Consider the following 14,133-nt stretch of genomic DNA (forward strand, 5'->3'; position numbering starts at 1 on the left):
TATGCAAAGAGTGGGAAGTTTCTTCTGCATTTCTCCTTTTTTTACTTTTTTTGTTGAATAAGCCATATTCTCGTAGAATTTTTTGAAAGTAGAGAGCTGGTATTCGTGTTCCGGTCACACTGCGACTGGGTTCCTGGTGCTGATGGGCCACACTTAGCTGATTCTGGGGAAATGTTAAGTTTTACATCCTGAAGTAACACCATATGCACACTTGTACCCGTGGTCTAGGGGTAGCGTCTTTGATTCATAATCAAAAAGTCTTCTTGATAAATAATCAGCATTGGCGGCCGAAGACTTCCGGCATAAGAAGTCAGCCTCATTCTGCCAACGGCCTTGTCAGAGACGCCGGAGGAGCGGATAGAGGTTCAGGGCACTCTCTTGTCCTAGGGGTGGGAAATTGCCCCTAAAGGCGGAAGAATCATCAATGATCAACGACATGAGGATGCAGAAGGCAATGGAAACCACTGCATTAAAGACACGTAACGTGTATCCGCAGGACATGTGGCCTGTAGTTGAAGTGCCATGATGATCTCTCCATTGGCAAAAGATTCCGGAATAGTCCCCCATTCGGATCTCCGGAAGGGACTGCCAAGGGGGAGGTTACAATGAGAAAAACATTGAATTATCAACGAAAGGATAATGTTCTACGAGTCGGAGCGTGGAATGTCAGAACCTTGAACGTGGTAGGGAAACTAGAAAATCTGAAAACGGAAATGCAAAGGCTCAATCTAGATATAGTAGGGGTCAGTGAAGTGAAGTGGAAGGAAGACAAGGATTTCTGGTCAGATGAGTATCGGGTAGTATCAACAGCAGCAGAAAATGGTATAACAGGTGTAGGATTCGTTATGAGCAGGAAGGTAGGGCAGAGGGTGTGTTACTGTGAACAGTTCAGTGACCGGGTTGTTCTAATCAGAATCGACAGCAGACCAACACCGACAACGATAGTTCAGGTATACATGCCGACGTCGCAAGCTGAAGATGAACAGATAGAGAAAGTGTATGAGGATATTGAAGGGGTAATGCAGTATGTAAAGGGGGACGAAAATCTAATAGTCATGGGCGACTGGAATGCAGTTGTAGGGGAAGGAGTAGAGGAAAAGGTTACAGGAGAATATGGGCTTGGGACAAGGAATGAAAGAGGAGAAAGACTAATTGAGTTCTGTAACAAGTTTCAGCTAGTAATAGCGAATACCCTGTTCAAGAATCACAAGAGGAGGTGGTATACTTGGAAAAGGCCGGGGAGATTCGGGAAGATTTCAATTAGATTACATCATGGTCGGACAGAGATTCCGAAATCAGATACTGGATTGTAAGGCGTACCCAGGAGCAGATATAGACTCAGATCACAATATAGTAGTGATGAAGAGTAGGCTGAAGTTCAAGACATTAGTCACAAAGGATCAATACGCAAAGAAGTGGGACACGGAAGTTCTAAGGAATGACGAGATACGTTTGAAGTTCTCTAACGCTATAGATACAGCAATAAGGAATAGCGCAGTAGGCAGCACAGTTGAAGAGGAATGGACATCTCTAAAAAGGGCCATCACAGAAGTTGGGAAGGAAAACATAGGTACAAAGAAGATAGCTGCGAAGAAACCATGGGTAACAGAAGAAATATTTCAATTGATTGATGAAAGGAGGAAGTACAAACATGTTCCGGGAAAATCAGGAATACAGAAATACAAGTCGCTGAGGAATGAAATAAATAGGAAGTGCAGGGAAGCTAAGACGAAATGGCTGCAGGAAAAATGCGCCCCTACTCTTCAATCTGTACATCGAGGAAGCAATGATGGAAATAAAAGGAAGGTTCAGTAGTGGAATTAAAATACAAGGTGAAAGGATATCAATGATACTATTCGCAGATGACATTGCTATCCTGAGTTTGAGAGTATATCGGGGAAAGACGAAGGTAATGAGAAGTGGTAGAAATGAGAACAGCGAGAAACTTAACATCAGGATTGATGGTCACGAAGTCAATGAAGTTAAGGAATTCTGCTACCTAGGCAGTAAAATAACCAATGACGCACGGAGCAAGGAGGACATCAAAAGCAGACTCGCTATGGCAAAAAAGGCATTTCTGGCCAAGAGAAGTCTACTAATATAAAATACCGTCCTTAATTTGAGGAAGAAATTTCTGAGGATGTACGTCTGGAGTACAGCATTGTATGGTAGTGAAACATGGACTGTGTGAAAACCGGAACAGAGGGGAATCGAAGCATTTGAGATGTGGTGCTATAGACGAATGTTGAAAATTAGGTGGACTGATAAGGTAAGGAATGAGGAGGTTCTACGCAGAATCGTAGAGGAAAGGAATATGTGGAAAACACTGACAAGGAGAAGGGACAGCATGATAGGACATTTGCTAAGACATGAGGGAATGACTTCCATGGTACTAGAGGGAACTGTAGAGGGCAAAAACTGTATAAGAAGACAGAGATTGGAATACGTCAAGCAAATAATTGAGGACGTAGGTTGCAAGTGCTACTCTGAGATGAAGAGTTTAGCTCAGGAAAGGAATTCGTGGCGGGCCGTATCAAACCAGTCAGTAGACTGATGACAAAAAAAAAAAAAAAAAAAAAAAAAAAAAAAAAAAAAAAACCTCGCTACCTATTTGTTCTGACACTCGAGTCGCTCATTAAATTATAATTTGTGATTATGTCTCATTAGTGCTGAATTCGTGAGCTCTCCAAAAAACGATAAATTTTGCGTTTTCTCTGTGCAGTCTTCCACATACTTTCGCACCTCCCCACAGTGTTAGTGTCCTTTTGTGTGAATTCAATCCATATTTTTTATAATACCCTGCTCTCTGTTAACTCTCTACGTATTGTGTTCAATAATTAGAGGAAAAAAAATCTGTTATACTCAGACTTGATTTAAATTACAATATCCTTTAAATTTTCCTACAACTTTTCTGTGGCTAGACGATCCACCAATAATAAATATCACCCGTTGCATACCTACGCATGTTGTTCTCCCGGTGTCAATGTTATCGCTGTGCACATTGGCCAGACTCAACTGTCATTCCCGTATTATTCAGTGAAAGTAACGAGCATTGCACTCACTCATCTTGTTTGGTTATAAGTCTATTTATTAACGAACGAGAGCTGTGTCAGTTTCCTCGAGGATTATAAGTTCTTTGTGTCGTTTCATGTTTATATGGCTAAGAACGTTAAGGTATTCAGAACGTAATAAAGTATAATATATTATAGCAAGGTTGCGCATAACGCAGATACAATGTCACGGGCCACGCAAACAGCTTAAACTTTGAAGTCTACCCTGTCAGGGTTTTCCTTTTAGTATCTTTTGATATCCTGTAGTTAGGACGCCACGGTGAGACACTCCTTGGGGTGCAAAAAGTTGTAGCAACCATTTTTGTTCCATTGTGTAGGTTGCGCATTGATCTGTAGCTGCAGCACATGAAATCTTGGTGCACGCACATTATGTGTCATTTACAATTTGTTTCTTTCTATGTACATGTAGTTTGGGGGAAATTATTGAGCGAATTTATGTTGGGTGTGAAGATTTTTGTATTACACGTGAAGATATTTTTGTCGCAGGGTCATTCCCTCGCTTTAAATTTGTGATGTTGATAATTCACTGTGTAGCAGATTTTGATTTCATTTGTTTCGCGCATGGATACGGGTAGTCGAGAGCGATCTGTAGATGCAAGGAGGGTATGTAACAAGGAAGATTCAGTGTAATCGTACATGTCACACTGCTGCGAAGGGGAGCCGTCTGGAGGAACTGCGTTGTCTGAAACCCAGAAAACCACAGCAAGAACCGGACAGAGCGAAACTGGCGCCACTTGGGAGCCGAGATCGACGGTGGCACACATCAGCTCAGATTCCGGAATCATGTCGGATATTCCATTCTGGGCCAAACAGACATTTGAAAAAGCCAAAGCAGTTAGCCAACAAGTAGAGGAGAGATACAGGAAACCTGAAACAGACAGACAACAATTTAGGAAAGAGATGACAGTGCTCGACAAAAATTCGATTCCAAATTTAAATAAGTGGACGTAAAGTTGGGCAGCTTTCAAAATGACTACAAAGAAACATGGCCAGGTGGACCCAGGCTGAATCGAATTTGAAGAAAGTAGAGGAAACCAACACCTCATTTTGCCAAAGAATACATGCTGTAGAGGAAATCTATGTGTATTTTATCCATAGTGAATGCTATAGAACACCGCGACTGTTCCTTCACAGGGTGTAGAAAAATTTCCGCTACCAGTCACAATAAAAGATTATTTATTTGTCGCACGACCGGTTTCGGGCTTGCGCCCATCCTCAGGTGTTTATACATTCATTTACATGTCCATAGTGCTGGAGATAAATAAAGATGAAGCATCTTTTAATTGTGTTAATAATTATAACAAGGCTGCTTCATCTTTATTGATCTCAAGCAATATAAACATGTACATGAACGTATAAACACCTGAGGATGGGCACAAGCCCGAAACCGGTCGTGTGACGAATAAGTAATCTTTTATTGTGACTGGTAGCGGAAATTTTTCAACACCCTAGGAAGCATATGTCTTATTATCTCAGAGAATGGAGTTCTAATGTTGGGGAGTGGGTGACCATTAATGTTCCTAACAGAGAGTAAGCTGAGAGTAAGTGATGAGCTACATTTTTGTGGAATCCCAGAGCCTAGCTGCGTGCCGTCATCGATGTTAATTAAGATGGACCCATCCCGAAGAAGTGTGTAGCATCAGTGTCCGCGTCCGTTAATGGACGGGGCTTTAATGACAAGCACCTCTTCTATCTGAGGAAATTTCCAGCTTCTACGACAGGCACATCTTAAGATGTGTATTTGGCAGTTTAAGGAAACCCTCCGAACACCTGGTCAGTTGAGAGAAAGTTGGAGCTCATAAGTAACCGCATGCGCGGAGAAGTAATCGCGAACAACACGCTGTACAACCTTCGCAGAATTAGAATTCGAAATTATGAAGCTGTACTGGTCTGGTGCGGAACAAAATAAGGTGCGCCTGAGCATCATAGAAGCTCCTCCTCTGGCAGCAACGCGGTTACAGTCTTACTCTAAGTATTTTCGACGAGATCCTAAAATGGAATCAGGATCTCAACCAGCCATACAGCAATGGCGAGCTGATTTAGTTGTTCACTAACACAGTGCCAACAGAACACAAGAGGTCTCTGCTCTGTGTTGAAACGAGTGCCCTTGAGCCATTTAAATTAATATTAATGAATCTCGATGAATACATGTGGAAATATTTAGTCGTGCAAGGAGAATAAGCGTATGAGTGGCATCGTACGCAAGAGCAGTAATGGCAGCAGGTCTCAAAATGAGACATGTCAGAGACCCAGACATTATGAGGAGATTCCCCATTCGGGAAATGGCATCCAAGGACAACCAGTGAAAGAGGAAAATTTAGCAGTGAATGTAGTTGTAATATGGAATGCAGTTCCGGATCATAGTCAATAAGACTGACTTAATAATGAACAGAAAAGGAGTGCAGGTGGGGCCATGTCTACTCTCTGAACATAATAAAATATGTCAGTGTCAGAGACGACCTTGTGGCCAAGATGGCCAACACTGAAGTAGCAGTGAGTTCCGTCATACACATTAAAACTGGGAAAGTTCTTGTTAGTGTTTAGCAGTGAATCTTTGTATTCGTGTACGTATACGCCGTTTATGCAACTAAATGAAGGCAGTTTGTTTGTTGCCATACGCGTTTCGCTTCATTTATTTGGGAGGCATCATCAGTGGCCTGAAATACGTACTTTTTTTACGTACAATAAACGTATTATGTGATAGATATAATATGCTGATTCATTACATTTCGTCGTCTTTTTCTCTTGCTTTTTAGGTTAGAAGCAACTATTGTTGCACAAATTTCGTAAGGAACTGCAATCCGAAAACAAAGGAAGTAGGTTACAGTACGGTTGTTCGCCCACTGCTTGAATACTGCTCAGCAGTGTGGGATCCGTACCAGATAGGTTTGATAGAAGAGATAGAGAAGATCCAACGGAGAGCAGCGCGCTTCGTTAGAAGATCATTTAGTAATCGCGAAAGCGTTACGGAGATGATAGATAAACGCCAGCGGAAGACTCTGCAGGAGAGACGCTCAGTAGCTCGGTACGGGCTTTTGTTAAAGTTTCGAGAACATACCTTCACCGAAGAGTCAAGCGGTATATTGCTCCCTCCTACGTATATCTCGCGAAGAGACCATGAGGATGAAATCGTAGAGATTAGAGCCCACACAGAAGCATACCGACAATCCTTCTTTCCACGAACAATACGAGACTGGAATAGAAGGGAGAACCGATAGAGGTACTCAAGGTACCCTCCGCCACACACCGTCAGGTGGCTTGTGGGATATGGATGTAGATGTAGATTGTAAATGCATAGTTCGGTGTTACGAACACGTAGAGCACATCTCACTCAGACCATCATTTGGACAAATCTTTGATAAAGAACCGGTAGTTTGTTATACTTAAACTTACCGGGGGTAATGAGATTTATATAACATAATGATTAACGAGGCTGTCTGGCTCACGATTTGCACCTAACTTTTGTACGGAAATTGTATTTTCTTGTGCTTTGAATCGTGATGAAGTAAAATGTAAATCCTAGTCGTCCAATTAAACTGAGTCACCCAGCCACTGTGGGTGATGTGAAGACACCGACCAATCGAGGAGACACTGCTGTAGAAGGGCCCCAATCTCACGTTTGTTAATGTGCATATTGTATGCAAGAGTGAGGAGCTTCTACTTCATTCCCATCCTTTATAAGCAATGTTCTCGTCCATAACATTGGTACTAGATTTGAGTCGTCTCCTCCATATGCAGATTTTTGAAATCGGATTATTGAGCGGTATTCGTGTTGTGGTCTCAGTGCAGTTGAGCTCCTGGCTGCCATCTGATGCTGATCGGCACACGCTTTGCTGACTTTGGGAAAATGTAAGTTTCGCAATCTGCGATAGCACGATCTGTGCTCTGAGTAGCCTGGCAGGCAACTTGAGTTGCTCATTTGATTGTAATTTGTGATTTTGTCTCATTAACATAAGTGTAATTTGTTGCGATTTCTTCATACAGTCTTTACCCTCCGCACAGTGTTAGCGTCATTTTGTATGAATACAATCCAGGATTTTAGAAAACTTTGCTGTCTGTTAACTGCTTGTATAATATGTCCAATATTTAGAGTCAATAAAAATTTATTATAGTCAGACTCGATTTAAATTAAAAGACAATTTAAATTATCCTACTACTTTTCTGTCTTTAGAAGACCCATCTATAATAAACATAACCTGTTGCACGCCTAAGGTTGTTGCTTTCACTGGAATAAGCCTCATGCTCGGATACGACGCTAAATCAAAACATTAATTCTTACTGTGCTTCTACGGTAGTTGTAGTATTCTTCCGAGAAGGGTCAGCGACGTCTTCACAAACGTTGCTTGCATTTCAGTTTTCAGATAGATTATCTCTGCCTTTTCCTCCCACGAAGCGGAGCGTTTATTTTCTCCTGAGTTGTGAATAGGCAGATTTCAAACACTCGTCGAGATATTAGCAGTTGAGTACAATCCTAACGGAACGAAATCCATTTAATTCGTATTCGAAGGACTACTTCAGAACACTGCTATTATCAATGGACATATTAAAGACATTTGTAAACATACATCGATGCATGTCGTATTTTCTGTTTTTCTCTTTCCCTTTCTTCGTGATGGCCGTAAAATCCCGCTATCATTTCAGAAAATCATAACTGGGAAACTATTACAGATATAGTGTAGAATCGCGGTTTGTTGCAAAATGTTTAACAGCTCTTAATTCTTTGTGTTTTTTCTTGCAGACCTGACTTGCAGTGCACCAGAATGACGACAGGTTAGGAGAATGAGCCGTGCGTTCATCTGGCATGCAGAATCCAAATCTGTGACAAAGGTACTGCGGAATTATCGACTCCAGTCGATAATTCTACCAAAAATAAGCATAACGAGGTGGTAAGAAGACTTTAGAGAGTCAAGCCATGTCAAAGACCTTCTTCGAACTGGACGTCCCAGTGTGTCACTAGCATGTGTTAACGCAGTACAACCTGCATTTCATCGGAGATCCCAGAAGTCAGTCCGTTGTGTATCAGGTGAACTGCAGGAATCAAGATTAACTATCCATAAAAGTGTCACATAAGGGATACGTATTTTTGCGTATAAAGTGCAGATGGACAAGCATTGCAGCCAAACGATCGTCCTCTGCTGCATGCATTCACGTGTTCCACGCTGGTTTGTTTAGATACAGAAAATGACTACCTCAAAAAGCGCCTATTCCAGATGAATCGACGTTCCACATTTCTAGACGTGTGAATCGCCACTAAATCTGGATTTGGGGCTCCAAAAACATATCTGTAATGGCACGGTGCTGAATGGTGTGGCGTAATGTACGATAGGGGTATACACCCATTTTCCTTTGCAGGGTAAATAAACAGGAAGCTTTTACCCAGACATACTCGAACTTCCTGCTATCACAGAGCGAAGAACTGCAGCCGTTCATCATCTTCCAGCATGATCGTTCATACACACATTTTAGTTTGAACGTGCAGGATGGGCTAAAAGACACATTTCCTGCAAGGTAGATGGGTCGTGACGGTGCAATCGCATGTCCGCATCGTTTCCCGATGTAACGCCGTTAGATTCTTTTTGTGGGGTATCAAGGATCGCGTGTACGCAACACCGGTCAGTGGTATTGCTGTCCTTCGTGGACGAATCAATGAGTCAACCGGAACTGTTGATTTGCAATATTGGCTGGTACATTAGCAGAACTCGAATAACGTCTTGATATTTTTCGAGTGACGTGTGGGGCATGCATTGAAATTCTAGCGTAACAGAAAGAAACTGTGAGAGCTGCTAAACGTTTTGCAAAAAACCACAATGCTCTTAATTACACTGTAAGACAAAAAAAGAAGCATCACGAAGGAATTATTCGAATGGGACGGAGATCGGAGATGTGTTTTACATGTACAGACAAACAAATGATTACAAATTCAGAAAAATTGGATGATTTATTCAAGAGAAAGAGCTTCAAGTATTGAATAAATCGGTAACGTGTTGGTCCATGTCTGGCCCTTATGCAACCAGGTACTTGGTGTGGCACTGATTGATAAAGCTGCTGGATGTCCTCCTAAGAGATATCGTGCCAAATTTTGTCCAACTGGCGCGTTAGATCGTTAGGATTCCGAGATTGTTGGAGGCGCCCGCCCATAATGGTTCAAACGTTCTGATCTGGGGAGGTATTGGACAACCTTGGTGGCCAAGATAGAGTTTGGCAAGCATGAGGACAAGGAGTAGGAACTGGTGCCGAAGGGGCATTATCTTGCTGAAATGTAAGCCTCGGATGGCTTTTCATGAAGGGGAACAAAATGGAATGTAAGGATACCTTGGTTGACAACCAAAGGGGTCCTGCTATGAAATTAAATGGCAGCCCGGATCATCACACCTGGTTATCCGACCACATGGCGGGTGACAGGTTGGTATCTCATTGCTGTCCAGGGCGTCTCCGGCCTCGTCTTCGCTAGTCATTAGGACTGACTCATCACGGAAGACAATTGTACTCCACTCAATGAGATTCCAGGTCGAATGTGCGTGACACCATTGTAAACGGGGCTGTTAATGTACCGAGGTTAGAGGCAGTCAGCTCAAGGGGCGCTGTGAGCTCAGTTTTCTTTCTGTGAGCTGCGTATTAATGGTCCTTGTGGTCACTCAAGCATCAGCTAGTTGCATGCCGGATCGATGATAATGATGAATCCGGGGCCCCAAGCACCTCTCTGACGACCAATCCCCACGTTCCGTCGTCTCTTTGGGTTGACCGCTTCCTTCTTGACGCTGTGTTCGGCCGCGATTCACCCATTCTTGCCAACATCGTCGAGTAGTAGAGTCACTCCTACTGAAATGTTGAGCGATTCACCGATTACTCCAAGCGGCTGGCTTCTTTGAGCCCAAAACCACTTCCTCTCTCAAATGTTGACATGCTCATATTGTTCAGCACCGCTCTGCAAGTGTAGTTACTGTCCAACTAAAACTCGTGATGACCTTATACCCTGGTGTCGACATGTCACCTGTTTACTATCCTTGCCAGCTGAGTGGAGAACTACAGTGTCATTAATTCATACATCGCCTGCCAAAGTTTACAATTTTGCATGTTTCGACGGTATTTTTATTTTCCTTTGTTGTAATTTCATGCCTCATACGAGGCAGGCCGGCAGGGGCCTACATACGTCGGTCTTCGGCCAATAGATACAACAGATAGACATAGAAGACAGAGAACATAAAAAGCATGGTAATACATGATGAACATTACATGATAGATTAGAAGCCGTTCGACTGAAGGAATGGTACACAAAGGTGGTCACCAGTAGAACTGACGAAGAAATACAGTTGGAGGCACGAATGTAGGAAGACACCGAGGAAAACACTGTAGCACGAAAAGGAAAAACACTGATGCACGGAAACACTGGTGACGATCATTGGCAAAGCACTCAGAAACACACTGATGAAGGGGGAGGTCCTGCCTCCAGGTGGAAGGGAGAGGTAGGAGAGCAGGAAGGAGGGAGGGGATGGAGCCAGTGGGAGGAAGAAGGGAGAGTTGGGGAGAAGGGGAGTGGGGAGGGCTTGGAAGCCTGGGGAGGAGGGGAAGTGGGAGATGTGGGAGAGAGGAGGGGGGCGGGAGAAAGGAAGGTGAAGAGGGCGAGAGAGAGCCGTGGGGGAAAAGGAGGGAATGGGAGGGGAGAGTCTGATCTGGTAGGAGGGGTAGATGGAGGGAACAAGGACATCATCAGGGAGGGGAAGTTGCCTCCTTGGGCAAGGGTCTGGAGGGTGTGAAGAGCAGGTGGGATGCAAGAATACAGGCGAGGTTCGACGGTACCAGTGAGTATCAATTTTTAAGGAGCTTGCATAACTTGGTAGTGCATCGTTTTCTTGTTAGAGTGTAGTTTCCAAGTTTACGACGTTCTGAAATGATAGTGGGACTTTGTGGGCACACTGCATTTAATTTTTCGTTTCTTTCTTTTGTCCGCCAGAGGGCACTTTGTCCTGAGGGACCCGAGGCATTGATCCAGTCGCCCCAACCTAGTTCGGCCCTTGCAGTGCACTAGTCTAAGTTCGAGCTGACCGCCTACCGACCTGCATGTAGCGCACCACCCTGGCAGCGTTGCGGCGGTAGCGACCGCGCGCTCCGCCGCTGCCTTCCCCGGCGGCCCCCAGGATGCGGGCCAGTCGCTGCAGCCGGCTCCTGTGCCACAGGAAGGCCGACACCTGCAAACGCAGAAGTGCCACAAGTTGTCCCGAGTGTAGCGACATCGTTTCTAGACTTTTTCAAACAGATGCCTTTTAACTTAAGAAAAAGATGCGTGAATGGCTTTGTAGCAAAGTGCGTAATAAATTGCATTCTGTGTATCATGACCATATAAATTCTTCAACCTCCAGCACTGTTGTGTAATCTAAGTCACGTTTTATTTAAACTTTTATTAGTATGTTTAGCTTCCAAATGAACAGACATAATAAATGATATCCAGAGAGATCCACAATAGGTGTAAAACGAATCATAGGCTACAGACAGGCATGGTCTTCAACTTCCGGCTGTCAACAGGGCAATGCATGAAGCCTTCAGCGACTGCTGTACGACAATGTTATTGAAAGACCTTTCATAAAACCCAAAGAAATTCTACCAGTACGCAAAGGGTGTTGTTACTGGTACCAAAGTTACTTCCAGACATCCATGGACGAGACAGGGACTGAAATCGAGAGTAGCAAAGCAAAAACAGAAATTGTTAACTATATTTTTAAATATTTGTTTACAGAGGAAAATCCAGGAGTAATACCCCAATTTGGTTCTCGTACCACTACCAAGACGCGCGAAATAAGTATTATTTTCACAAACATTGAGAAACTACTGTAATCGTTGGAAATTAGCATAGCTCCACAGCCTGGTAGAATAATTATCAGAGTCCATACCGCATTTGCGGATGAGTTAACCCTTCTTATAGCCATATTATATTATAGATATGTCATGACTATCAACTTTTATTAATGTAAAAAGTTTCATGCTTGTGTGGGAACGACAGAAATTTTACTGAGAGTTGGCTGGTTCAAATGGCTCTGAGCACTATGCGACTTAACTGCTGAGGTCATCAGTTACCTAGAACTTAGAACTAATTAAACCTAACTAACGTAAGGACATCACAGACATCCATGCCCGAGGCAGGATCCGAACCTACGACCGGAGCGGTCGCTCGGTTCCAGACTGTAGCGCCCAGAACCGCATGGCCACTCCCATATGATGTCGTACTTGTTGACAGCTTACTGAGGAATCGGCGGTGCTGTAAGGGCTAGGCGAGGACGATACCGTCGGTCACCAAGCCAACTACTAGGCGACGCCATACAGTCAAAATGTTTAAGAACTTACTGGAAACTTCTGGAAAAATCTAGGAATACCTTCGGAAGAGTCATGGGAAAACACCTCTACAGCAGAAAATCGCGCTAGTATATAAACGGCAATTGCACACGGCCAAGTCATCAATGTCATGAGTTTGAAGGAGTGATCACCACGAAGCAACTAGGAGCAGGTGAGTTGTCGGTGGGAGTGTCACTAGAGAGCTTCTAAATCAGTATGAAGTGACACCTCGATGCCACTGCAGTTAGACACCGACAAGACTGTACGCATTCGAGGGATGACAACTGAATTTCTTATAAGTATCCAGCAACAGTTACTATCTTGAGTTTTCTGCCTGCTAGAAAAGAGCAAGCTCCTTAAAGTGTGGCTCAACTGCTATCAACGAATAATAGTTCATATTTGCTGTGGGTCAGAATATACAGAGAAACAAGCGCTATCTCACATTTGTCTCTCATTGTGCTTAAAGTATTTAACAACTATTTAACTGTGTATTGTCGGAATGAACAGAGTAAAAAGGCAAAACTTAGTAACTGGGATTTGCTGAAATGAGCAATATAGACAGAGTCATAGCGTGAACCCATTGATTTGCAGAGATATGTAGCCACTCTTTCAATTTATCTCCCCAAATAAGGTCAAACAACTGGGAAGTAAATTGTTTCCAATTTGAATCCTTAAGTTATTGCATCCTTATTCACTTGCTATGAAGTCAATAGCTTCTCCTCGTTGTTCCAAAATTACTTGTACTAAGCATCGTTGTAAATTTTTTCCCTCTCATTCCGTTAAAAGCAACATTCTGTAGACGTCAGCCCACACTGTCGTCAATGTCATGATTGCACAACGCAGACCAAACGTTCATCCAAAGCTTGTGATGCGACCTGTGCCGGCATTTGTCAAAAAGTTTCAGGTATGTCAGGTGTGTGTGTAGAGGCACTCCACAGTGTGGAGTCAGAGTATCGGACGAGGAGCAGGAAGACTCTCAGAATCAGCAAGAAGATCGGTTACCAGTCCTATGGAACATGCCTAAAGAAGTGGAAGCCACCCTGAGAGCCCAGCAGAAAGTTGATGAACTTGTCCAGGCCAGACACGTTACACGAGAGCCCAGCAGAGGAAGAAACACTTGTATAAGAAACTAAAAGGGGACACCAGCACACCACAAAGAGTTCAGGGAAGCGACAACAGCAATAGTTTAACACTCAGTGTATAACATTTTATCAACTTAAGATGATTTCAGCTAGTAGTTCAGATGTTAGAGGCTTCACTGCAAAGGGTGCTCTTATATTAGTAATAAGTCACCTGGAGGGGGGGGGAGGAGGCTAGGAGGGTAATATGCCTGTTAGAAAATAACAAGCTCTGTGGAGTTTGGCTCTAGTAGCAACTAGTTGATACTTTCTGTGTTTCACAGTATAAAGAAGAACAAGCATTGTCTCACACCTGTCTCTTACTGGGAATGATTGCGTGTAGTTGCAATGAGTAACAGTTGATACTTTCTGTGTGTCAGAATATAAAGAACAACAAGCGCTTTCTCAAGCTTATCTCCCATTATGTTTAATCTATTTGACTGTGTATTGTCGGAAGGAGTTTCAAGCAGAACACTCTTCTGAGACACTGAAAGGTAAAACTCAGTAACTCGGTGTTGCTGGAAAACTAACATTTAAAGTGATCGACTGTAAACTATTTTCATATTGACTACTTAAGCGTTTGTACCCTTATTCACTTTCTACAAAGCCAAAAACTTCTC

General features: G+C 43.2%; 1 protein-coding gene across 1 annotated transcript in view; it reads right to left on the reverse strand.

The window, feature by feature from the left end:
* LOC126355320 (odorant receptor 43a-like) overlaps positions 1 to 14,133 on the reverse strand; it is a 257,686-nt gene that overhangs the window by 226,597 nt on the left and 16,956 nt on the right. The window contains exon 2 of the mRNA XM_050005613.1: positions 11,126 to 11,257. Coding sequence (XP_049861570.1) covers positions 11,126 to 11,257 — 132 coding nt within the window. The remainder of the gene's footprint in view (positions 1 to 11,125; positions 11,258 to 14,133) is intronic.

This window comes from Schistocerca gregaria, chromosome 3, assembly GCF_023897955.1.
Source record: "Schistocerca gregaria isolate iqSchGreg1 chromosome 3, iqSchGreg1.2, whole genome shotgun sequence".
In the NCBI taxonomy this organism is placed as follows: domain Eukaryota; kingdom Metazoa; phylum Arthropoda; class Insecta; order Orthoptera; family Acrididae; genus Schistocerca; species Schistocerca gregaria.